This window comes from Buteo buteo, chromosome 10 (assembly GCF_964188355.1).
Source record: "Buteo buteo chromosome 10, bButBut1.hap1.1, whole genome shotgun sequence".
Taxonomy (NCBI): domain Eukaryota; kingdom Metazoa; phylum Chordata; class Aves; order Accipitriformes; family Accipitridae; genus Buteo; species Buteo buteo.
This window is the reverse complement of record NC_134180.1, coordinates 1,591,270-1,614,970: the sequence shown is the minus strand read 5'-3', so window position 1 is coordinate 1,614,970 and position 23,701 is coordinate 1,591,270. Positions and strand designations below refer to the sequence as shown.

At 44.0% G+C, this 23,701-nt stretch overlaps 1 protein-coding gene and 1 long non-coding RNA gene across 2 annotated transcripts; one reads left to right on the top strand and one right to left on the bottom strand.

Moving 5' to 3' along the window:
* Positions 1–268: 268 nt before the first annotated feature.
* Positions 269–20,365, top strand: MAU2 (MAU2 sister chromatid cohesion factor). The gene is made up of 19 exons (XM_075037857.1): positions 269–711; positions 862–879; positions 1,144–1,209; positions 1,895–1,990; positions 3,661–3,755; positions 4,298–4,325; positions 5,396–5,551; positions 6,097–6,243; positions 6,714–6,804; positions 7,496–7,599; positions 8,629–8,706; positions 9,291–9,356; positions 9,642–9,725; positions 10,704–10,753; positions 11,000–11,077; positions 11,543–11,654; positions 12,260–12,350; positions 14,094–14,221; positions 15,707–20,365. The coding sequence occupies exons 1-19, from the start codon at positions 283–285 to the stop codon at positions 15,779–15,781; spliced, it is 1,992 nt and encodes a 663-aa protein (XP_074893958.1). The 5' UTR covers positions 269–282; the 3' UTR covers positions 15,782–20,365.
* LOC142035626 (uncharacterized) lies at positions 15,472–23,451 on the bottom strand. Its single transcript, XR_012651924.1, has 3 exons — positions 23,354–23,451; positions 20,453–20,650; positions 15,472–15,775 (listed from the first exon to the last, which is right to left on the bottom strand). It is a non-coding gene; the product is annotated as an uncharacterized LOC142035626 (long non-coding RNA).
* Positions 23,452–23,701: the final 250 nt, after the last annotated feature.

Genomic DNA, 23,701 nt, shown 5'->3' with positions numbered 1-23,701 from the left:
ACCGGCTCGCTGAGGGGCGGGGGGGTGGGGTGTGTGCCGCCGCCGCTCTCCTTCCCCATCCCCCGGACGCAGCCCGGCGGCGGCGGCCGGTCGGACTACAACTCCCATAAGGCGGCGCGCGTCCCGCCATTTCCCATCAGCGCCTCAGGCGGGCAGACGCCTCCCAGCGGCCCGCGCGGGCGGTGGCGGCGGCGGGGCGGACTCCATATCCCGTCGGCCCCTGCGCGCCGCTCCTCGCCCCCGCCCCTCCCCTCCCGCCCGTGTTGTCGCGGCGGCCCTGAGATGGCGGCGGTGGCGGCGGGCGCGTCGGGCTCGGCGGCCGGCGCGGCCCCTCAGCAACAACCGCCGCCTCAGCAGCAGCCGCAGCCGGCGGCGGGCGGCGCGGCGGGTTCCGGGGAGGCGGGCGGCGGAGGCGGCGGGGGGGCCGGCGGAGGAGGAGGTGGCGGCGGAGGTGCTGGGCCCGCAGCGGGGTCGGGGTCGGGCGGCGGCGCGGCCGGTGGGGAGTCGTGGTACCTGGCGTTGCTGGGCCTGGCCGAACACTTCCGTACGTCCAGCCCGCCCAAGGTGCGGCTCTGCGTGCACTGCCTGCAGGCCGTGCTGCCCCGCAAGCCCCCGGCCCGCATGGAGGCCCGCACCCACCTTCAGCTCGGCTCCGTCCTCTACCACCACACCCGCAACGGCGACCAGGCCCGCGGGCACCTGGAGAAGGCGGTGAGCCCTGGGGGGTGTATGTGTGGAGGAGCAGTGGGGGGGGGGTGTGTGTGTATGTGTGTGGACGAGGAGGGGAGGGTTGCTGGGGGGGCCCTGTCAGTGGGGCTGGCTTGTGGTGGTTGCAGACTAACTCCCTGTCTTCTCTTGCAGTGGTTGATATCCCAGCAAGTATCCTTTTCCTGGCTGTCCGTCTGGGCGAGGAGCGTTGCTGCCCGACCACCTTGCTCCTGCACCAGGGGGCTTTGATAACAAAACACCTCTGCGGAGAGAGAGCGTGGCCCTGGGGATGGGGATTTAGCTGGTGTTTTTAATCTAATTCTGTGGTTGGGAGACGCTTTCCTAACACGTATGTTCTGTTAAGGGTTTTTGGACATCGGGCTGTTGCTGTTTTCCAGACAGTGTTTAATATTTACTTAACTCTGATGCTGCTAGATTCCCCAGTTTGAAGATGTTAAGTTTGAGGCAGCCAGCCTTCTGTCTGAACTGTATTGTCAGGAGGTGAGTACACTGAGACTACTTCAGGTGTTGTTGGTTGTCCTGCTGCATTTATTTTGAGTGTCTTTGGTCTTGGAGTAGTTATCGCCATTAGTAATAGGATTTATGAAATTTTTAGAGGTCTGCTGCAATGTAAATGTAGAGTACTAAGGTGTAAGCCTGAAAGACTCTTGGCCTTTCTTATCGTGAAAGTTCCTGATGGAATTGCAATGCAGGTCTTCCACAGCAAAGGAAGTTTACTTGGCCAAACTATTTCTTTAGCCCTCATTTGGACAAAGACAAGCTAATTTGGGGGGAGGGAGGGAAGTGGATGGTTTTCCTCAGGCTTTTGTTGTGTTCCTAGGCTGTTTTTATTCTTTTTCTCCGGAAGAGCCCTAACTAGTCTTTACTTTCTCTAAAGAAAATGTTTGCTTTTTCTCTCACGTGCAGGAAAAAAGTGCCCATTAGAATAGCGGCCAAAGAAGTTAAATAGCTAATAAATACTCTTGAACAGAGTTTCAGTCAAGTGTAGATGTGTGGGCCTGTGTGTTAAATACTTGGTTTTGTTGCTTTTCATGTTTTAAGGTTCCTGACCTGTGAGACTTTAATGGGGGATCAACACAGAATACAACTAGTTTAAAAGTTGTTATTGTTAGTGATGAAGTTCCCAGTAGCCTGGTTTTTTATGTTGTGCATGTTTCTGTTTCAGAATTCAGTGGATACAGCAAAACCTCTGTTACGCAAAGCCATTCAGATTTCACAGCAGACTCCGTACTGGCACTGTAGATTGCTTTTTCAACTTGCAGTAAGTGATTTATATTAATAACCATGTTATACTGTAGCACTGTGATTGGTAAAAATGGTTAGAAAACAGCTGTATCCTTCTTAAAAAGAGTTTGGATGCCTTCCCAACCCATCATTGCTGTTAATGGAGAGACAAAAGAGAAGTTCATGCTTTAAAGTAACGATATATTGGTAGACTGTGGATTGGGTCAAGGCCCACTTTTCACCTGCTGAAGGCAGATGGGGAAGGAAGCAGCAAGGATCATCCCGTGGGCACTAGTAACACACAACTTTAGAAGTAGAGCAAAATAAGATCCACCTTATGGCTTGCAGGAAGGGCAAATGTTTTCTTAAAGCCTGCTGGAATTGGAGTTTGCCAATGTGAAGTGTTCGTTTGATTATTTTCAACCTAATTAGCACACAGAGCAGAACTGGGATGGGAAAAGCAGGTGGTGCAAAGGCCTCCAAGCAATGTTACTCTTCCTGTTCTGTAATATGCTCCTAAGTGTGGCTTCAGCTGCACAGGTCAGACTGTCTTCGCTTCTAGGAATAAAGTGGTGCATGTTGGAATCTGAAGTGTTTAACATTTGTTACAGTCTTTACTTCAGCTGTGTAACTACTCTTAAAAGCGCTGATTTTCCTCAGTGATCCAGTGCATTAGGCCAGGGAACATATCCAGAAAGTTAAGTGATCAGTGGGAAGAGCAGATTATTGTTGAATGACCCCCTATTTTTCCAGGTTATGCCTCTTCTCTGCTCCTAAAGAGGCTTGAGGTGTTTAACCTGAGAGTTGAGGGAGTTAATTGCTCTTTACAGGTACTCTGCAGCAGAGAGCTAGTTAAGAAGCAATTTTATCTTTGAAGACTGTCTTAATAGTCACCTGTACTTGTCTTTTCCCCCTTCCTGATGAGCTTAAACAAGCAGACCAACTTTGTTGAAAAGGAATTGCCAAGCTCCTTTGTGTAGTTTAGGAACAGTGAACTGTGGAGAGACTTACTTTCCTATCGATTAAAGGACAAATGTTTACTTTGCAATGAGTTAATGCCTGAGTACTCAGAAGAAGCTTAAGTGTTTTTCTCAGTGCCTCCCTCTGAATAGGATCCTTCCCTCGAAGCTTGACATTCTTTGCTGATTTCTCTTCTGTGTGGTATTTCCTTTCTGGCTTTTGCTTGACCACAGAGGCCTGTGTCTCTCATTGCTTTGGTGCCTGTTCTGCTACAACTGTGTGGCTTTCTACCTGAGTTTGGAGAAAGTACAAAAGTTGGCAGGCAGGAGGGAGTGAGAGGTGCTCTGGCAGCTGCACCATTTTCTCCCTGTCACCTGAAACATACCTTGCAGACTTTCTCTGCTCTTCTTGCTGGAAAACAAACTGTTATTCCAGTTACTCCAATGTAACAGTCCACGGTTATATTGGAGCTGTTGGGATCTGATCTGCACGTGATCTTAATGAGTTATAACAGCTTTGCGTGGTATGAAACTGGGCTGAGACGTTTTCTTTGAAATGTTACAGACTTTTTTTTTTTTGAGAATGCCAGGTGTTCCTGGAAAATGTGTCTAAAATCAGATGATAAATTTAACAAGTACCAGTTTAGCCCTTGTCACGTGTAAAGCACAGGAGTAATTACATTTTTAAAAACTGCAAATGAGTTTCACAAAGAAAATGCCAAATTCTTGTGGCCTTTTTTCATTTCAGCAACTACATACACTTGAAAAAGACTTAGTATCTGCATGTGACCTTCTTGGAGTTGGAGCAGAATATGCTCGGGTGGTAGGATCAGAGTATACCAGGTGAGTTCCCTGGACTTTTTTCCCTTCTCACAGAAAATATTTTGGTTTCGTCTACTTTTTATTTAGAGATATTCTGGTTTTATATGGAAATGTGATTGCTACATGGGTTTTAAAGGCAAACCAGTATTTCTGAGTATTCTCTTAGATCTGAGAGTTTCTCCAGTTCTTTCCTTTTTCTGTTAAAACCAATAATGTCCACTAAGCTCTGCAGGGTCTTTTTTCAAACTGAACTTTGTTTATTGTCTTATTCAGCAAAAGTTTTCGCAGTAGCCTGGTTTGGCCTTAGAAGCTATTGTAACTGGAACTGTCCAAAGCTTGGCTACAAACCTGAGAGGCTGGGATTTTGATTCCTGGGGCTATGATTGAACTGTTCCATCTAGCTTTTAAATGTGCTTTCTGTGGCAGGTTCCTTAATACTCTCTTGTCTATTGTCTTTGAGGGGGAGAACAGCAGATTTTTTTTTTTTCCCCTCAGGATTTATGTATATAGTTGTGGTTTGGGTAAGTTTTTTCTGAGCATGACATCATTTTGTTTCATTTCAGAGCACTGTTTCTGCTAAGCAAGGGGATGGTAAGTTGGATGTACTTTTAAAATAAACTATTTACTTGTTTAACTAGTTGTGGTTTAACCCCAGCCAGCAACTAAGCACTGTGCAGCTGCTCACTCACTCCCCCCCACCCAGTGAGATGGGGGAGAGAATCAGGGGAAAAAAAAAAGTAAAACTTGTGGGTTGAGATAAGAACAGGTTAATAGAATGGAAAGGAGGAAAATAATAATGATAATAATAACAATAATAAAATGACAATAATAATAATAAAATAATTGGAATATATAAAACAAGTGGTGCACAATGCAATTGGTCACCATTCACTGGCCAATGCCCAGTTAGCTCCTGAGCAGTGATTCCCCCCTCCCGGCCAACTCCCCCCAGTTTATATACTGGGCGTGACATCACATGGTATGGAATATCCCTTTGCCCAATTTGGGTCAGCTGTCCTGGCTGTGTCCCCTCCCAGGTTCTTGCTGGCTGGGCATGAGAAGCTGACAAATCCTTGACTTAATATAAACGCTACTTAGCAACAACTGAAAACATCGGTGTGTTATCTACGTTATTCTCATACTGAATCCAAAATGTAACACTATACCAGCTACTAGAAGGAAAAGTAACTCTATCCCAGCTGAAACCAGGACGCTAGTGTAATGCAAGTTACAGAGCAATAGAATGTAACCTGCCTGAACGTAGGCCGTTTGTTTTAAGGTATCGTGCATGCTTATTTGCTTTATGTATTTTGTTTTGTTCATGTGAGAAAGCACAGTATAAAAATATATCTGGGATAAGCCTTAAGTCTGCGGAATTCTGGTGAAATTCTTGTGAATAGGTTTGGCTTTTTTCTCCTTTATTAATTATGACAAATAATTTTCTGAAAGGATAAAGGATAGCTGCAGATTGTCACTGGAGCCCTTGTAATTAGGGATGAAAAATCTGGTCATGTGAAAAGGCTGGTGCTCTTGCAATAAGATGTCTTTGAATCTGTTTTTGTTTTAAATAAATCAATGTACCTGGGGTTCTACTGAAGCTCTTGGAGTGTTTAAACTGGTTAGCACAAAAATAATGATTTTTTTTTTTTTCTAAATTATAGCTCCTTCTAATGGAACGAAAGCTGCAGGAGGTGCACCCTCTCCTTACTCTTTGTGGGCAGATAGTTGAAAACTGGCAAGGAAACCCCATCCAGAAAGAGTCGTTACGTGTATTCTTCTTAGTCCTGCAGGTCACGCATTACCTGGATGCTGGGCAGGTAAGTGTGAGTTGTGCTTCTTATAGTTGCCGTGTGAGAACTGGGGAAAAAGTACTGGCTCAAAAGTAGCTAATTGTTACACTGAGGTGATTTGGGGGGATTATTGTTTGTTTGTTTTGCTGCGCCATGCTTTTTGTTAATGAAACTTAACTTCTATAGATTTTAATCACAAATGAGACGAGGAGTGAAGAAATTAATTCATTTCTTCTTCCCCAAGGAAAGGTTAACTGTGATACGCTTATAACCATGGCAGCCACTCTTGCTTCCATATTATGTTGGTGGACATAACGGGCTTTGTGTATAATTTTGAAAAAAATTTTGAGCATCTGTTGGTCATATATGCAAATATGAAGGGGTGATTGTTGTTAATCCTGGAGCGGGCCTGAAGTAGTCACTGTTCTGTCATGCTAGTGTTGTGATTTATGCATGAACTTATTTCCTGAATGTAGGGATTATTATTATTGCCTGGCAAGTTTTCCCAACTAAGTAAATGTTTAAGCATCTGGGCTGCAGCAGCTATGTCTGATGTGAATCATCTTTTGCAGGTGAAAAGTGTGAAGCCATGCCTGAAACAGCTTCAGCAGTGCATCCAGACCATATCCACGCTGCATGATGATGAAATTCTGCCCAGCAACCCTGCTGATCTCTTTCACTGGCTGCCCAAGGAACACATGTGTGTGCTTGTCTACTTGGTGAGAAGCTCTTTTTTACTTAATGTATATTGCTAATTAATGAGGAATTGGTTAAAAATTGCTTGGAGCCAGCAGCGATAGATTCTGCAGACCATATGCTGCTTTACGTTACACTGGCAGTTTAATTCTGCCACAGCATCTGTGAGACTATTGCTTTCAGTGATGTCAGTGTTTGAAGAGACTGTGCAAGAAGTCTGGAAACTGGAATGTAACTTTATTAATATCCAAGCCAAATAGAATCAGATTAACTCATACGACGTAGAGCTATGTTGGCTTATTTTTACCAACAGAGCAACAGTCTTGACTTCAAATTCCTGAAACTAATTGCCCCACTTCTCGAATATGATTATACTCCTGAATGATGTCAAAATTTATTTTAAAAAGCTGGTAGCAGAGGAGTTGTGTGAACTCCTAGACCTTTCCTCTTTGCAAAGGTAGTTTTCTGTAATCTTTCCTGTGTTTTCCGGCAGGTGACAGTGATGCATTCCATGCAAGCAGGGTACCTGGAGAAGGCTCAGAAGTACACAGACAAAGCGCTCATGCAGCTAGAGAAGCTAAAAAGTAAGGATAAGGATTATCAGTTAGCTGATGCTGCAAGATTCCATTACTTGTTGCTAATTTAAATTTAAAAAACAAAACAAAACCACAGCAACCTTATTTAGCTCACTGGGACAGCCTGCTGTCAGTCTGTTTCTGCTGTGTCTAAGAACTCTGCTCTGTTTTAACACTGGATAGTTACTTTTAGTACAGAAATCTTGTTTTGGGGGGGTTTATTATAACTTGGTAAATGGGACTGTAAATACATGTATTTTCATGCTGCCTTTCTGATTGTCCATGTATTTGGTTATCCAAGCTTTTGATTCTCTAAAATGAGCATGTGTTCCCAAGGAGTTTTTCCTTAAGTGGTGCTCAGACTCCCACTTCTGACAGTTCAGGCATCATGGTTTTGGTGGGTTTGGGGTTTTTTGTTTGGTTGTTGGTTGTTTTGTTGTTTGTGTTTTTTTTTTTTAAACCTGTGCCATCCTTCCTGTGGCATATGGAAGAGGAGCTGGGCAGTATGATGACTCTTCTGACACCAGGTGGTCCAGCCAAAGACATCTCTCTCTAGATTTCCACAAAGGAGTCTTTGTATTGAAGTCTTGCTGAACCACCTGCAACTGAGGAAGCCGGCTAGGTGTGGGGGGGGCTGTGTGGTTAGGATGTTAATTTTGTCTTAACTTTACGTACTGAATTACTTTTGTTCCCTTTTCAGTGTTGGACTGCAGTCCTATCTTGTCATCATTCCAAGTTATTTTGTTGGAACACATTATCATGTGTCGGCTTGTCACGGGACACAAAGCCACGGCGTTGCAGGAGGTAAAAGTGGGGTATCATCATTTCCCTGGTTGTGAATGTATGCAGTGATAGCTTTTAAAACACGGGAATTTCAGTTTTGAGCAAGATAGTCGGGCTCAGATGGGGGTTCCAGCAGTGCTAAACTACTAACAGATATAGTCAGGCCTAATGATGCTCAGGATACTGCAACTCTGAAGCCGTGGAATTAGCCTCCTCTTAAATATTTTATTTAAGAACACTTTGGAGTTGCTCATGGAGTCAACAATAATTGATTGGTGTCTACAACTGACACCTTCCTGATTGTACGTTGCAGCCTGACTCTGATGTCTTTTCCTTCAGATTCATGACTGAGAGTGGCTCTTAACTCTTCCTCTTAGGTGTTCCTGTCTTGTCCAAGTTTTTCTCAGTTTTTAAGGTTCCCTGCCTTTCTGTCCTTTTCTTCTCTTGCACAGTTTGAGGGGAAGGAAGAGAGGGACAGTGTTACTTAATGCAAGAAAGAACTGTGCTTTTTTTCCATTCTCACAGTCATTTTTAAATCCTTTTCACCCATCCCTTATTTATAGGACTTACTGTTGTATCATCTCAACCTCTGCTGTCAGCCTTCTCATGGATGTACTCGGGGGGTGGGGGGAAATTTAGCCTGCTAAAAGAATAGTCATTGGTTCTGGCTCATAAAACTCATCACAAGCACATACCCCGTGGAAGATTTTGATTCCAGTTTTTCTGTTGCGTGCCAACTCAAATTCTGAGCGTGTCAGAAGAGATCTGTGACTTGGTTTGCAGGTGGTGCCACCATATGGTGGAGCTGCTGCAAAGCAAATAATTCAAAACCACTTTGAGTGTGCGTCTGTGTGGGAAGAGTGTGTATGGAGCAGCGTGTGTACCTTGAGGCAAGTCTAGCCTCCGCTTTTTCCTAGGAGCATGACTTGGGATTCTTGAACCAATCGCTGTAAACGTACTGCATGACATGTATGATGCAAGTAGATGGGTTTAGAGCATAAAGTGAAATGGAGAAAAAGTATCTTAAAGTTAACTTTTTTTTCCTAACAGATTTCACAAGTCTGTCAGCTCTGCCAGCAGTCTCCCAGACTGTTTTCTAATCATGCTGCCCAGCTGCACACTCTATTAGTAAGTGTCTGTGATTAGCGGTAAGCTTTTGACTCTTTGGAAGACCTTACCTGAGGCTCATACTCATCACCAGGAACTAATGAGAAGGTAGTGAGGCAGACAGCAAGATTTCCTGTGGAGTAATGGGGTCTGTGTTACTGATTGCCAGTCCTGCTGTGGGGACTTGCACCCAGTGTTATTTAAAGCTGTCAAAGGCTTAAATCCCTTTTTAAAATAAGTGATGTGTAGCATGGTAGTTAGTATGCAAGGCAAATGCACAAGATTTATCCTGTACACGTTTGAGAGGGTATGTTGTGGGAACTGTGTGAGGAGAAGAATTTATGTAGCATTGCTGTTTGAGTATTATAAGAAACCAGGAGGGTTTTCTTAGATAAATGGGGCATTTTTTACAGGAGCATACTATTTTGAAGGACTTTGTGGAGAAATTGCTTATTTTTCCCAGAACCAAGCAAAACTAAGACTTGTTGGTTACCTTCTTTCCTGTCAATATCCTGAGATTTCTGTGGTCTTGTGCGTGCCTTTCTTCTTTGCGTTCTGGGCTTACTGTATTATGCATTACCTTAGAAATACCTTGTCTTCTACAGGGGCTCTACTGCATTTCTGTTAATTGCATGGACAATGCAGAAGCACAATTTACTACAGCACTGAGGGTAAGATTTTCTTCCCAAACTGTTTACTGTGGATGTTCAGTGTGGAAATGGGCTTGTTGCAATTGTTGTGTGGGTCACTGAACAGTTGAGGTTGGAAGGGAAAGCTGGAGATCATCTATATTAGTTGCATTCATTATTTTTTTCTATGCTGATCACAGTTCAGGTCAGGAAGATTTATTAATAGCAAAATATCAGGCACCAAATCTGTGATTTATATGGGGTGAGCAAATTCTGGGTTAGATGCTGAAGTATTTGACTGTGCTGTTGGTATTGTGTTTATTTTAGCTCACTACACATCAAGAACTGTGGGCATTTATTGTGACAAACTTAGCCAGTGTGTACATCAGGGAAGGCAACCGGCATCAAGAGGTAAGCTGGTTTCTGACTGTCATTCTAAATTCAGAAATTTATTGGAGAATAAACTGCTACTGTGCTTGGATTATTCTTTTTTCTGAGCATTTTTGCAAAGTGGTACCTTGTCTGGCAGCCAGGCAACTCCTTCATCAGGGTAGTGTCAATTAACAGTAAAGAACCAGTGGCATCAGCTGGCCGAGCTGCAAACCACTGAAGCATAGTATTCTGGATCGTACACAGAATTTTTACAGCACTGGGAGGGCAAGCTTCCCAATGTGAAGTGTGTGATTAACTGTGTCATCTTGACTCATTCAACTTGTTCGCTTCAGTTTCCATCTGCTTAGGGGTTTTATTAGATTACATAAAACCTAGCAAGGTTTAACTAAACATCCAGAAATAGGTATGTGCATGTGTGCGTTGATTTTGCTTCAGAGGTGTCCCTGGAGCCATATTAATACGAAAATTTAGCTGTATGCACTCTTTCAGTGATGTGTCTGATCCCTCAGTAGTAACTTTTCAGAGATGTGCTTGCAAATTTCTTGTGTAGAGGCTGTAAATGAACTTTTTTCACCAAGCACACAGTACTTTGTTAAAAAGCTTAGAGAGCAAAAAAAATTTAAAAAGTTGATTTTTTTTTTTTTTGCTTAGTTGATTTCTGGTTTCAATTAAATAGCGTATCTGATATAGCATTCATTTGGGTCTTGAACAGCTCAGATAATGACAGCTAAAAGTTCTGTGAGGAAATATTGATGTTGTATAGGAAGTTCTATAAAGTCTGAGACTATTTTGTATAAAACTTGATTTTGGGATCAAAATGGGCATGAAAACTCCTAATACTGGAATGTTTGTGCTATGATCTAACCAGTAGAAGTAAACTTGAGTGTGTTTGTGGTGACTTGCGCCGTTTTGATTTGATGTGCTCTTGCTGTCAGTATTTAAGCCTGTATATGCGAGAAATGCTGATTATCTTTCTTTTCCCCTCCCACTTTGTAGCTTTACAGCTTATTGGAAAGGATAAATCCAGACCATAATTTTCCTGTGAGGTGAGAATTCCAGAAACTATCTACATGCTGATGTTGCGTTGGTGGTGGTAATAGTGGATTTGTAGCAGGCTTTTTTTAAAAGAAAACAAAATAATCAACTTCTTTTCAAGGCAGAAGTTCTGACCACGGGTTAAATATAATGTTTTGTTTGGAGATTTGATTATTGGGCAAATTCCTAGAAATCTGTCTGTAATGCATGTAATCGCTGCACAATGCCTAGATTTCAATGCATTGCTTTGTCCATAGCTCTCACTGTCTTCGAGCAGCGGCTTTCTACATCCGAGGTCTGTTCTCCTTCTTTCAAGGAAGATACAATGAGGCAAAGTGAGTATAAATCACTGCACTTGGAAGGTGGGGAAAAAAGGAGAAACTAAATCAAGCTTTTTAAGAGAAAAATTAAAACCCTGAGGCCTTGCTTTCAAATCTGCTAGCTCTTCTCCCTGTGGATTTAGTCAACCTTCTGTTTATTACTTAGGGGAAAATACCAGGAAGCTGTTCGGTTTAGATCTCTTTAGTTCTGAATGCTAATAATAATACTTGTGCAGTGTTCGGCAGTGGCACATCTGAAACAAAAGCTTTTCAAAGGAGGACCTGTATTATAGTCATTTTTGCTAAATGAAAAGTGAGTTTTGGGAATTAAGTGCTTTGTTTAAGGTCACCTGCAGCACACATTTATTCCCAAGTGCTAATATTTGCCATGTGGATTAATTCAGTTCTTAATGATGCTTCTTACATACTGTAGGGAAAGTAGAGTTTTTAAAACACTTCATTTTTGCTCTGTTTTGGTAGGCGATTTTTGCGAGAGACACTGAAAATGTCAAACGCAGAAGACTTGAATCGATTAACAGCATGTTCTCTCGTACTCCTGGGTCATATATTCTATGTATTAGGGAATCACAGGGTAAGCCTTCACTGTCTCTAGTGTTACCATGTAAATGTTTGACTTGTCATTTGCCAAAGAAAATCAGGACACTTTGTGAAATTAATCTTATTTTAAGAATGCTTGTTTATTGGTGTCCCACTAAAAGTTGGCAGCTTATTGACTTACATAATTCTGTAGCTGTAATTTGCATGTTTAATAACACTTCAACAAAGTAGTAGTGTTTGAAGTCTGTTATAAAAGTGTGTGTTCCTATAATGCCTGAAATCACTTGAAAAAAGGAGCTGAATAAAGGACAAATAACATCATTCAACTGGATTGTTTTGGAAGGAATTGTGGGTACGAGCTCCTTGATTCTCACCATATGCCAGAATGTGTGGAATATTTCTATTATTTTGCACAACATAGATTCCATAATTCCTAGGACAGAGCAAAATTCCAGACAGTTTTAGATACGATGTGTTTGGGTTATTGTCCCATTAAGCACTTTGACTTGTTAGCTAGAACATGGCAGCGATTAAAGTAGACAAATTTTGTGTCACAAATTTAACATCCCTATGTAATGTGTATTCGCAAGGGGGAAAACAATAAATACCCATTTTATTTTGATATCTGCTCTTCACCAGGAAAGTAATAATATGGTAGTACCAGCCATGCAGCTTGCAAGCAAGATACCGGATATGTCTGTGCAGCTGTGGTCCTCAGCTCTGTTGAGAGGTAAGTTAGGAACAGGTCTTGTACCTAAAAAAAGCGGCAGAGCGCCCATTGCTACTAGCTGGGGACTGAGTATGGGGATGTATGCCAATGCCAGCCCTCGCCGACAGACTAAATGAAAGACTGCCTGGGTTTACAAAATACCGCTGGAAGTGCAAGGTGGTTCTGCCAGTTACTGATCTGCAGCTCTGGCACTGCTGTCAGATATTCCAGTTGTTTTTCTGGGGTGGCCTGTAAGATGCCTGGGGTGAGAAGGCCCTGTAAAGCTCCAGCATCCCCCTGTGACGGGTGCGAGGCAGCAGTTGGGTTTCTCCTGCTGTTGCTGGATGACAGTTTATGATATAAACAGCTGAACTGGTGACCCTTTGGAAAGGGCTCCACTCCACCCCCCTGTAGCATCTATTCTGCTGCTGCTCTGCTTTTCTTTGCCTGCAGTTCCAATTGTAGTAAACATTTGATTAAGTTTCACTTAAGCTTTGCTTCTGTATATGGGCTTTAATAAATATAAGAGACTATTATATCACTTCATACATAAATATTGTTTAATCTGACTTACACAGGCCCCGGGATGCTTTGTTCAAATATTGACTAGCTTCTTGGCAGACCGTCAACATTAATGCTGCAATTGATTTGCTCTCACTAGAAAATAAAGCAGTAACTCTACCCTTTTTCCAAGAACTTACCCCGCAGCTTCAATTTATATTAAATTGTCATGTTTACTATAAGCATGGTGTTCTGCGTTGAGCACTGTGGGCCAGGCTTATTTTCTGCTTTACTGTTGCCTTTTCTACAAAACCGCTTCCGGGCAATTGAAATACTTTTCTTATTCATTTCCAAGTGGTAGTTCGCATACAAAACATGCCGATAGTACAATGATGAATCCGCTGTAGATGAAACACCACCACCCCATGTTCAGCTGCTGTTGCCTCCGGTCATATCCACTAGCCTGGGAACAGCAAGAGGCAGTTTCCGTTCTGCTTTGATTTTTCCTAAGAGCTTCCTCTATAGAACTAATGACCTACTCTTGAAGAAAAGGTGCTTGATGAGGAATAACAAAACATAACCACATGTTCATTGATAGGAGGTGCAGCGCCTCAGCCCCTGCCACACTGTGCTGCTTGTAATTTATAGCTGAAATTGTGTAATTCTTAGTAGGTTACAAGTCTTAAATCTGACTGAGCTAATACCTGTGAGTAAACCTCATAGAAAACGAGATGCTAGGATCTGCTTCCGGTGTACGCAAAGCAGGAGGCTTCTGTAGTCCCCCAAAAGCAAGGATTCACCAAAAAATAAAAATGTTGATCGACTTCTGAAACCTGTGTTGCTGAATCCTGGAGATGCAGTGAGAAACCCGTGAGTCTTTCCTGCTCCCACTAGATGGTGCTGGAAACTAAAAAGACACAATGCAAACTGCACAGGGACTTTTATTGGCATGAGAAGTTTGCTTCCTCCTCTTAGAGCTACTGTAATATTATTTTGAGTAGTTGGAAACTAAAATAACACCAAATCTTGCAATGTGCACTGCCAATGCTATTGGAAAAGGGAAGACTTTGGGTTCCCCATATGCCCCTGCTTCTCTTAAGGGGTTTTCATTCAGCAGTGCTATGACTTTGGCATATTGGCTGTTAAATCAATTATTGGATTCATCAAATATAGGGAACAGCCTTTTCAGATAAGAGAGATGGTCAGCTGAAAGCAAGTACAAAGAATGTTTCTTGGTGAGCACACGATGCTCTTGTCTTTCAGACCTGAACAAAGCCTGTGGAAATGCCATGGATGCACACGAGGCAGCACAGATGCATCAAAACTTCTCGCAGCAGCTCCTGCAGGACCACATTGAAGCATGCAGTCTTCCAGAACACAATCTAATCACGGTAAGCAATCTTCATCTTGCAGTTACGACCATTTCTGAGGCAAAACAATGTGCTTTGCTTTCCTTTACTATTCCTTTCTTCTGCTGAGCACACTTCTGCCAAAATTCAGTCTACTTCCTAGTACTTAAACTGGATTGATAACAGGAAAAGGAAATGTGAGTCAATTAGTTAATTTTTATAAAGGTTATTTGGTGGGTACGGCCTTTGTTTTAGAAGTGTTTTCTTGTTACACCAGGACTTTTTTTTTAAATGGCTTTTGTAGCCAGTAGCCACTTCATTTTGGTGACAACTATTACTTTTGAAAGAAACTTACTATGTTCTCAGGCTTAATTTTAATGTTTAGGTCACCCAGTCTGCCTTGTTCTGGGGAATGCTGTGTTGTATACTGCTAAAAGTACGGTTTCTACTGATACTTCAGCATTCCTAAGGGTGGGTTTTTTTCGATTTATCTATAAATCTGAATTTCCAGTTAATATACCACTTGATGTCTGCATAGCCATTGCCTTAAGGAGCAACTTTCTTTGGACTTCAAATATTGATGTTCTTCCTGTCAGAAACATTCTTAATACTGTTTTAAAAATACAGAATGGTTTCCTAAGCTGCAACTCAGCAACGGCATAAGATAATTTACTGTTCTGGACTGAAATAATGTCCAAATGGGAATGTGAGACGTGAGGAACTTGACATCTTTTTCCCAGCATTCCCTTTTGGGGAGAAGAAAGGAGTGGGGGGAGAAGGCCAATAGGAAGATGCTATTTGTTGGCTTAGCTCACAGAGGGATCCTGAGGCTTGCAAGAGTGAAAGCGTTTGGGATGCAGCCTCTGTTGCGAAACCCCCATGGCCAGGTGCCTGCCTCCATCCAGGAGCACAGTCCATGGGCCAGGCCCAGACATGTGAGCCAGCTCTCCCGCCTCCCCTTTCTTTGCTTGCCATTGCTGGCTTCTGCGTAATCTATGCTGGATTAAAAATCTGGAGAAGGAAGAGGATTAGGAAACAAATATTAAATCTGCTTGTTTTAGAAGATTTTGACTAATGTTAGAGGAAAATAGTAATTAAATGAGTGAGAACCAGAGGCTTAACTTGCTCTGGGAACACTATAGTTGCAGTGCATAATGGGCTCAAATGTATCTCAAGCTAGGTCCCTCATTTGTGCTAGTCACAGTGTTTGGATGGTCAGGCATTTACCTGTAAGAGCAGGAAATGCTTTCACTTGATTGCCATTGACCCTGGATTCAGCACAGGAGTCAGCTAGGTTTGGAATGACAGGCATGTGGACTGGCTTTGAAAGAAATACTGTTCAAGGGACAGGAGCTCCACACATGTAAAACAAAGTCAAACCTGATACGCAGCTTCTCCTGATGAAATCTTTAATTATCTCAAGGTAGTAAACCTCTGTAGGGCAAGCTCCTTCCTCTGGCCTCACTGCCATTCCTCCCCTCCCCAGGCAGCGGCTGTGGGATTTTCATGCTGTTTGTTATCTTTCAGTGGACAGATGGACCACCTCCTGTACAGTTCCAGGCACAGAATGGACCCACCACCAGCCTGGCCAGTCTCCTGTGAAAAAGCATAACTATCAGGACAGTGTGTTTAAAAAGAAAAAAAAAAAAATGCCAAAAAAGGAGAAGAAATTCATGCAAAATCTTTTCTTCAAAGAAAAGGCAGCAAATTCCTCTTCTAGTGAGGGCCTTGTAGGAAACAGATTGCATAAAGACAACGTACATTTCATAGACTTGCAAAGTGAGAAGGGCATTTTAAGCTGCTTTTACATAATGTGTGTGAATATACAGCTAGTGTGTATATACCTACTGGTTTTAATCTGCTTTCCTCTTACTGAGAATTAAGGTTTAGTCCAAAGGACACTTGTTCCTTAAATTGTTAGATACCTACTTTTTAAAAATTGTCACAGAAAATGAAGAGGACTCATGCAGCTTTGAATACCAATTGTATTCTAAATACTTCAACCTTCCCTGAAGTACGACGCATGCTAGTTTTAATGTTTTCTGCACCCTTCCGCTCCTGGGAATAATTGGATTAAATCATGATTGATTGTAGGGTGCCCCGAGTTCTAAATTTAGCTTCTGAGGTAATATTTTTTCCTTCTCATTGTCTGCAAGTCGTTGCCAGCGCTGTTTTTAGCCTTGCGGTGAAGGTATGGATGAGATCGGCGAGATCCGAGTTCTGACGGGCAGGGTGTTTGCAGCCGGGGGGTGTGTTAGCATCCTCGGGGTGGCCTCCAGGCTGAGTGGAGCAGACGGGTGCTGTTGTCAGAGGAGCAGGTTTCACCTCCCGGATTCCTGAGTGTGTGACAATGTGCCACCACTTTGTCCCTATGAGGGTCTTCCTTCTCTCTCCCTGCATTGATGTCCAGCCCCGCACAGGGTAAGGCAGAACCACAGCTCTCTCCATCTCTGCTACGTTGTCATGATTTGTACGGAAGGAGGAAAGTTCTTGTCCTCCTGTCTAGTCCCTGCTTTGGCCAAGCAACTGGGAAATAGCGTTTTGCCTCTCTACTGCAGCCTCACCAAGGGAAGGCAGCCATCTGTGCCTTAATGATTTTTACAAGTGATTGAAGTCAGAGTTGAAGTAGGTGGTTAAAACCCAGATCCAGTATAAGCCAGAGGCTTGTGATAAAAGCTAAACTATAGTCTTGCCTTTGGCAAAAACTTAATGTTTCCAAACTTTTCTGTTAGCTTTCCTGTTCTATCTCAGTTTTTTGAACTCTTCAGCTGTGAATTCTCACTGCGATTGCCTGTGCCTCTACAGCTGTCTCAAAACAGGACAGACGAGGCCCAAGTTTGTTCTGCAGAAAACAGTATGAGTTGTTAATTCCGTGAAGCATCAGCAGCTTTATAGCAAGGATCCATGCCAGTCCGTCATAGTGCCATGTAAAGCTTGCGAGGTTCACGGGGTTGAATAAAGTGTTTTTCTCTCTTGGTAGCTCTGCATATTTATCTCCCAGCTTAAAAGGGGGAGGGAAAAGGAATCTGCCAGAAAAATTACTTGTGTAGGGCTTTCTGTGGTTGCTTCTTTTTCTGAAGGAGGAGGAAAATATTTTAGGTGAAATATTTGACCCCCTCAAACCTTTAGAACTTTTATTGTAGAAGGAATACTGTGAAATCTGTCTTTAATCATAGAATGGTTTGGGTTGGAAGGGACCTTGAAGATCATCTAGTCCAACCCCCTGCAATGGTCATTCTTTCTCAAAAAGTCTTGTCCCCTGTCTAGCAACAGCTCACAGAGACACTTGCTTTTTGTAAGTCAAACCCCTCAATTTTCACTGCTGAATGATACTGAAGGGACAAGTGCTTGTCCAGTTACCAAAATAGGATTTTATGTTTCTCCTGCTGGACACACGATGCTTATTTAGATCCTGTTCTGAGACATTTACTCTTGCAGAAGCAATGTATATTTTAGGCCTTGTTAAATCTCCAACGGGGAAAACATGGTCTCAATATTGGTATAGGGAGAGAGTCTTATTACTGGGTTTGCAAGAAAAAAATTCAGTGCTGTTTGAAGTCTCCTTTAGAACTCAAAAAAACAGGGAAGAAATTAGTGAGTTAGCATACTGGGTATCTGGAGGTACCAAATACAGGGACAATCCATGCAGATGGACCCTGTTCTGCATCACTTGCTCATTGAGATTGTTCTGTGTCTGCCACCCGGCTCTCGTGGTCTCCTGTCCCCTCGAAGGCTTTGAATCGCAGAGCTGACAGCTGGCCTGCTGCGGCATTCCCATGGAAGCCGCCAGGCTCACAGCACCAGGGGCAGGAGCCCGTCTCCGTGCCAGCACCTCGGTGGGCGCACACTGCCCGTGTGGCCCTGGTTCACGGCGAGAGGAGATGGGTTCATGCTTGCTCTGCTTGTTGGTCTAAGACAGCTTGGCTGCGCTGCAGGCATCTGTTGGAACAACTTCCAAAGCTCAACAGCTGTCATGTGCTTAGATTTTGATCAGGAATGATCAGGTAAATCCTACCTTGGGAATATCAATATCCCACGGACTATTTTTCAGTCTTTCCCTTTTTGGGGTGTATGGGAAGCAGTATCTCTCTTTGGCTGTTCCCTCCCCAAGTCACTGGGTTGCAAGAACTCTCCACCTGTTTTTAAGCATGTAAACGCTGGCTGTTTTCTTGACAGTGCTCTTCACAGCTGAGGAGTGACTAGTAACTGAAAAAGACATACTTTAAAATCTGCTAGAGTCCCGTTCAGGTAACCCAAGCATGTCTCTTGCTATCCCGTCTGAGGCTGTTACTTAACTGATGACATGCCCATCTCAAATATAATAAATTGCTTTAAATGTTGGCTAAAAAAGTGCTGCTTCTATAAGGCAATATTAAAAAATCCCAACTCTAGAGAGCTGTGGTTTGGGCTGAGTTTAAGAAAAGCATTTTGCAGCGAGATGTCTCCCAGTGCCTGCTCAGGTAGCTGCATCTCCTGACCTTACCTTGCTGCTGGGGGACCTGCAGAGCTGAAGACTGTGTTGCGGGAGAGCAATTTGCAGTGGCAATTTTCTGGCTTCTCGTTTGTCGGTACTTGTGTGCGAACCAGGCTGCTTTGCAGTTCAAATCCCTTGCCGGTCTGTTCTCGGGAGGGAAGGAAGTACTTGAGGGAAAGGCTGCCTGCTTGCCTGTGATGTAAGTGAGCTCAGGTTTTAATAGGAACCATTTGCTAAACCTGGTAGCTGAACTTGCAGTGTCAGGAGGAACAACCTGGGATTTCCCTGTCTGTGACAAGCCAGCTTCACCTGAGCTTTGTTTTTGTGCAGAACAGCACTCGGCCGCACTCACCCACAGCCCTGTGGAGTCCAGAACTCTGCTCCATTTCCAGAGTCCTCTTCCCATCACAGAATTTAAAAAAAATCATGTAAATTTGAAAATAACTTGGTGATTTTCTATCTCTAAAATTCAATGTACATTTGTTACAATGTACAGTGCTTTTTAACTACACTTGTATATTAAATTATTTAATAGTTTTTGCTTTTCAGTATCTTTTGTATGTAGCAGAGATTAAAACAAGGACCTCATAACTGAAGTTCTTCCTAATTTTCAAATGCCTATGTAAAGTTGAACAGAAAACTAGAAGTTTACAGTTTACAAATAATGTTCTGTTAAGTGCTTGGTCTGTCTAACTTGATTTGAACAACATATTTCTAATCTTTCTTGTCCAATCATTTAATTCTCTATAGAAACAAACATGAAGTCTTTTATGAACTTCTAAAAAAATTATTCTTCTAAAGATGTAATTTAGAGAACTGTACAGTTTTTTCTCTAGTATTTTTAAATGAGTAGCAAGACCTTACACAGAAGCATCTAATCACTGTTTTGTAGATAGTGTAAAAACTTATATATGTATAGAGAATGCAGTCTGAAGAAGTGTTTGCCTGTTGTATTTCATTTCCTACAGTATGAACATCAGAAAGGCCCATGCACACAGGAAATCTAGATCAATCTGGCGGCTGGGGAATTTAAAATAAAATAAAAATCATGAACTTCATCCCCCGTCATCCCATATGTGCACTCACTGTGACACCACAAGCAAAAATTGACATTGATAAAATGTTAGGGCCTTAAGTTGCTATGCTGCCTGTGGACACATGGAGTTCAGCACAACATATTCTGTGTTACTTCACTGCTTTAATTTTATTCAGTTTTTCCAAATTCTCCAGCAAGTAAAATTATGATAGGAGGAGTTCAGTAACATCCCATTTAATTTTTGAGATTACTGACCTCTCCAAATGATGCTGAATAAACGCGTTTCCATAATGTACGGCAGTCCTTGCCACAGTGGTGGTGAGTGAGTGAGAAGGAAATCATGTCGGTAGTTTAGGCTGTACAGAACACTTGGAGAAATCAGGATGAAATAACACCTGTCTGTGCTCTTCTACTGTCTGTCTTAGCAAGTGTATTTAATTGTTTCCCGCAGTGAACCTTTAAATGTTATGTCAGGTTTGTACAATGTATTGTTAAGTGTTTGTAGTTCTCCATAAGTAGCAGGACGTGTACCTTCTGCCAGTGCTCCTTCCTGAAGCTGTAAATACAGTAACTCATGTAATGAGATGGAACCGGGGGCATTCCTTTGTTGCCTTTGTTTCCTCTCGTTTTCTATATTAGAAGAATTTTTAAATAAAGTTTAATTTTACTTCTTCTAGCAGTTTGTAGAATACTAATTCCTTTAGTTGAGCTGCAGGCGATCCTGGCTACAAAGGAAGCATTTTATGTGGCAACAGTGACTTACCCCATTGCCCAGCCCAGCATTAGAAGTTGTTTAAGGCCCTGTCCTGGCTGTGGGACAGGAGGGCAGGGAGCCACAGACGGTGCGTGCTAGTTGGTGCATGAACAGAGCACTGCGGCTGCCTGCGGAGGGGTGCCGGGGGGCACGTGGGGAGCAGGGATAGATCGCTGCTCTGCCTGCAGTCGGGCGGAAGGCTCCTGCCTGGAACGAGAACCAGAATTTCCTGCTTGAAAATGTCCACCTGACTGCTCGCCTTAGCACGCTGGAGGTGGCTGAGGGTGGCTGTTGAACCTGCTCTGGAGATGGCTGGAACCCCGGCAGGTGTCTGGGATAAAACAAGAATTCTGTGGATTGGTCAAATACCTGGAATTCTTCTGATTTGGTATAGGACAGAAGTATTTTTCACTGCAGTTGTGCAGTCGAGAAGGATGCTGACTACATTTGATCTTCACAAATGGAATCTGGTTTAATGGAAGATTGCTTTTTTTGAATTTTATCCCAAAATTTCAATGGCTCTGGCAGGTATTTTTACATTTTGAGCTTCAGTTTAAAAGGAAGAAAACTGCTGAATTTATTTGTCTGCAAGTAAAACTTCGAAGAAACTAAAAACTTGCTGCATACTGTCCCTTTCCAAAACGTCATCTGAGCTGCTAAGCTAGTCCCTTGAATTTCATCATAGAAGCCGAGTAGGTTCTGTTCCAACAAGTTACTCACTATATGAAAATTTTAACCCCAATGGCAGCTTCCTTTCTGTTGAAAAGAAGACGCAGCTATGCTGATGCTCCAGTCTCCTCACCCTGGTTATGTGCAGTTCCTTCCTCAGAAAAATATTGCATCTGGCATAAACTGAGCTATCATCACCTTCTCCTCTCCATTCTGCCTTGTTCATCCGCTGTCGGGGCCGACTCTGGAATCTCCTGTGAACCAGCTCCTTGCAGAGGATGTACCTAGTGGCAAAACTCCACGTGAAATGCATCTAAAATACATTAGCAAGAGGGACAAAAGTTTGGTACTTGCCTAACAGATCTGGAGATGCATCCAGAGTAGATCCTCTTTGCATTTTACTGTGTAGAGGCTTGTCATGAGCTGACAATGCAAAATTAAGATGCCAGCCTGCTGCAGAACAAGTGACTGACCGTTCTCTTTTGTCGAGTATTTTTGCTCTTATTTAGCTTATTCCATGTAACGCCTTAGCATGGTTGAAACATAAAGGAGAAAACAGATCTTCCAGTGTTTGCTAGGACTGACTGCTGGATACTGCCTTTGCAGATGGCAAAGCTTGCTATCACCTCGGTAAAATTCTGCCCAACCAGGACAAGGAAAAAGTTATTGAAGAGATTTCTGGAAATAACTTTACCTAGCTTCTCAGTCGTAAAATGCATCTTGTGCTAGACGTGTTTTGAAACTCTCCTGATGATACAGCAAGTGAAGCAAGTTGAGATGCATGCATCCGTGTGGATTAAAGCATCGCTTCAGAAGGGATCGAGCCCTTAGTAGTTAGCCATGAGGTTTTGAATGGCCTGAGGTGAAGCCCCTGGCTTTTAGTGCTTTGGGAGAAGTCATTAACCAGAGTAACAACTGGTTGTGAGCTGTGCTATTAACCCTTAGTTACTTGTAGCTAAAACTCTTGTACAAAAAAAAGGGTGGAGAAAGGTACTTTGTAACAAGAAAAATGGTGTTCAGTCTTACCTAAAGGATGTCGAGCACAAAGTTGTTAACAGGAATGGTGAATCTTTGATCTAGAGTGGAAAACAGATCTGAAAAGTTGAACTTTCCTGACCATAGGCTGAATACAGCTCAGGAGCAGGAGTGCTGGAGAGGGAGGGATGAGGCCTGGATGCTAGCTCTGGTTCTACTGCTCGTTTCTTGCAAAAGCCTTGATTATGTGCCTTCTGCCTTCCCTACCTGAGTAAAAGGGGAAGCATACCTGTTTATGCTTATTAACGATTATGGATGAAAATAATGAGCATTATCTCACTTTTACTTTTTTGAAACAAGCGCCTAAATAACCTGATAGGAAGCCGCATCTAATGCTATAATAAGCTGTGTGTAGAAAATGATTGATGAAAGATTGGTGCTGGCATTATAAAGTGTGGTTCTGTCACTTTATTTGCCCTTGATGATAAACTTACTTCACCCAAGATTTTTATTTTTTTTTCATTCTAAGAACAAGCTCACTTGCAGGTGTCTAAAAATGCTGAATAAGAAGTCCTGAGGCTCATGTCAGAAACAGCAAAGGTAGGTTGCAAGCTGGCAGCTCAGAAGACGTTTTTTGTATGAATACAGTTGCTCAGGGAGTCTCATGGGTAAAGTTAATTTATTAATTCCTTTGTTCCCGTTTCTACGCGTTGGCTTGACCAGGTGGATTTAGATAATCCCACCCGCCGTGATGCCAAGCACCACGTACACCCCCCAACACGCCGAGGGACCCCCCCCTCACCTCTCCCGGGGCCCGTCCCGCAGCGAAAGGGTTAACACCCCCTTCGCCAGCTCCTGCGGGAACGATCGTATCGCCCCCCCCCGCCCCGAGGTACGGCCGGAGAACGTCTCCGCACCCCTGACCCAGATCGCCGGAGGAAGCGGGGATGAGTCACAGCAACCGCGCTCTCCTCCCGCGGGCTGCGCGGACCCCCGGGGGGGGCTTTCCTGCCCCGCGGGGACGGGGTCCGCGGTGCTAGAGCGGCTCGGGGACCACCAGAGCCCTTCCCCGGTGGAGGCCGCGGAGCCCCCGCCGAGGCGCGGCCTGCCCCCCCCCCCCCCCCCCCCCGCCTCACGGAGCGAACGACCCCGCCGCCGGCCCCTATCTGAGGCCCCAGGCCGGCCTGCGCGGGCGGATAAGGGCCGCCGACGGGGCCTCTCAGCGCGGCCGGCGGCTCCGGCCCCTCCCCGCGGGCAGCGCATCACCTCAGTCGGCCTCGGCGCGGTGCCGGGCTTGGGAGAGAGCGGGGCGAGGGAGGGGGGGGCGGCGAGCCCTGCCCCGCCGCGGTGCCCGGGTCGCTGGGGGAGGCGGGGGGGGGTGGCCGAGCTCCGCGCCTCACAGCCCGGCCCGGCCGCCGGCCACGCCCCCTCCCCGTGCGCCGGGCCGCGCATTGGCTTCCGTTCCTCCACCCACCGAGAGCGGCGCGGCGCTTACTGGTTAAGGCTGCCCGTCAATCAAGGGGCCGCCCCGCCTCTTTTCCTCACCGCTTAGTACGGGGGGGCGGGGCCGAAGGAGGGCGATTGGCTAGCGGAGCGGGTAACCCCAGGTTTTCA

Excerpts from the sequence above, each read along its gene's own strand:
- MAU2 (XM_075037857.1), top strand. The coding sequence starts at position 283 with ATGGCGGCGGTGGCGGCGGGCGCGTCGGGCTCGGCGGCCGGCGCGGCC. Across the intron at positions 5,552-6,096 it reads ATTACCTGGATGCTGGGCAG|GTGAAAAGTGTGAAGCCATG; the intron begins GTAAGTGTGAGT and ends CATCTTTTGCAG. Across the intron at positions 6,244-6,713 it reads TGTGTGTGCTTGTCTACTTG|GTGACAGTGATGCATTCCAT; the intron begins GTGAGAAGCTCT and ends GTTTTCCGGCAG.